The 1538-nt window shown below is 46.9% G+C and overlaps 1 protein-coding gene across 1 annotated transcript; it reads left to right on the forward strand.

Annotated features, from left to right (window-relative positions):
* Positions 1-337: 337 nt before the first annotated feature.
* LOC127184730 (melanoma-associated antigen 10-like) lies at positions 338-1264 on the forward strand. Its single transcript, XM_051141084.1, has one exon. The coding sequence runs from the start codon at positions 338-340 to the stop codon at positions 1262-1264; it is 927 nt and encodes a 308-aa protein (XP_050997041.1).
* The last annotated feature ends 274 nt before the right edge of the window (positions 1265-1538 follow it).

Genomic DNA, 1538 nt, shown 5'->3' on the forward strand with positions numbered 1-1538 from the left:
GATACCTTTTGCACTTGCTCAGGACCAGGCATAGGGAGTTGTGAGGCACCCTCACTTCCTGGTATCGCATCTCAGAAACATAGAACTTTTAGGCATTTGCCTCAGGCAAGAAATGTGATGTACCTGGAGAAGACAGGTCTTCTCCTTCAGGTTTTTAGGGATGCGTGCAGCAGCATAGTCCTTTGGCCTTAGAATACTGCCCAAGCAAACTCCTGTAACAAGCTTTTCTGGGATCTGCCCCTGAGACAGAGAATTCCCTCACATTTTTCCATTCTTCCTCAGATTTGTGAGTCTTCATCCCTGTAACCTGCACGTGCTGTTTCCAAGGAAACACAAGATGAATCCTACTGAGAACAACAACGAAAGCTTCAACTTCCTGAATAGCCCTCAGGCCCAGAGGGAGGAAAATGGCCTGGAGGGTGCCAACGGCCCCATAGCTGAGGAGGGGGAGGTAGAGGCTGCTGCCACCCCCTCAGGGGATGCATCTGTTGGAGAAATGATGGGTTCTCCCCATAATACTGAGAGAGCCTCCTCTCCCCCCACTGCCGAGGCCTCTGATACAGGGGCACCATCTGTGGAGGCCTCTGGAAATTCTGTAGGGGAAGCGGCCGAATATGAATCTCCTTTTGAGGCTGCACTGAATAGAAAGATAGTTAATTTGGTGAGATTCCTGCTCGTTAAGTTTCGAAGGATGGAGTTAACCAGTAAGGCAGAAATGATGCGTAGGGCTATGAGAAATTATGAGGAATACTACTCTGTGATCTTTAGTAAGGCCGCTGAGTGCATGATGCTGATCTTTGGTGTTGACATGATGGAAGTAGACCCGTTTATTCACTCTTACTTTCTCTTCCCTGCCCTGGGGATCACTTATGATGGGTTGCTTCATGGAGCTATAGGCGTACCCAAGACAGGCCTGGTTTTAATTGTGTTATCTATCATCTTCATGGAGAACAACTGTGCTAGTGAGGAGGTGTTCTGGGATGTGATGAGTACCCTAGGGCTCTATGCAGGAAACAATCATTTCATATTTGGCGAGCCCAGAAGTCTCATCACTGAGGACTTTGTGCAGGAAGGGTATGTGCAGTATAGGCAGGTGGCTAACAGCTGCCCTCCTCGCTTTGAGTTCCTGTGGGGCCCAAGGGCCTATGCTGAGACTACCAAGATGAAAGTCTTGAATTTTTATGCCAGCATCGTTAAGCAGGATCCCAGATCCTTCCCTGAAAGGTATGCTGAGGCTTTGAGAGAAGAGGAAGAGAGGGCCTAGGCCAGATGATAGTAACACTGCTCTGTTCTGCACACCTTCTATTGAGTTAGCATTTTACAGTCAGGCAGAGCATGGAAACAAGTAGTAGGCCCTCATTCTAGAGCTAGTGGGAAGAGGGTGTAAATCATTCTTTTCTTACTGCTCTGTTTGGGTGACTTGAGTCTTATTGTTTTGAAATGTTACTTTTACTAGAAGGTTCATTTTGTTGAGATTTTTAAGGGTACAAATGATATTAGTAATGCATCTGTTATTGATCCAGGTTTGGAGATTGTTG

The sequence above is a fragment of the Acomys russatus genome, chromosome X (genome assembly GCF_903995435.1).
Source record: "Acomys russatus chromosome X, mAcoRus1.1, whole genome shotgun sequence".
Taxonomy (NCBI): Eukaryota; Metazoa; Chordata; class Mammalia; order Rodentia; family Muridae; genus Acomys; species Acomys russatus.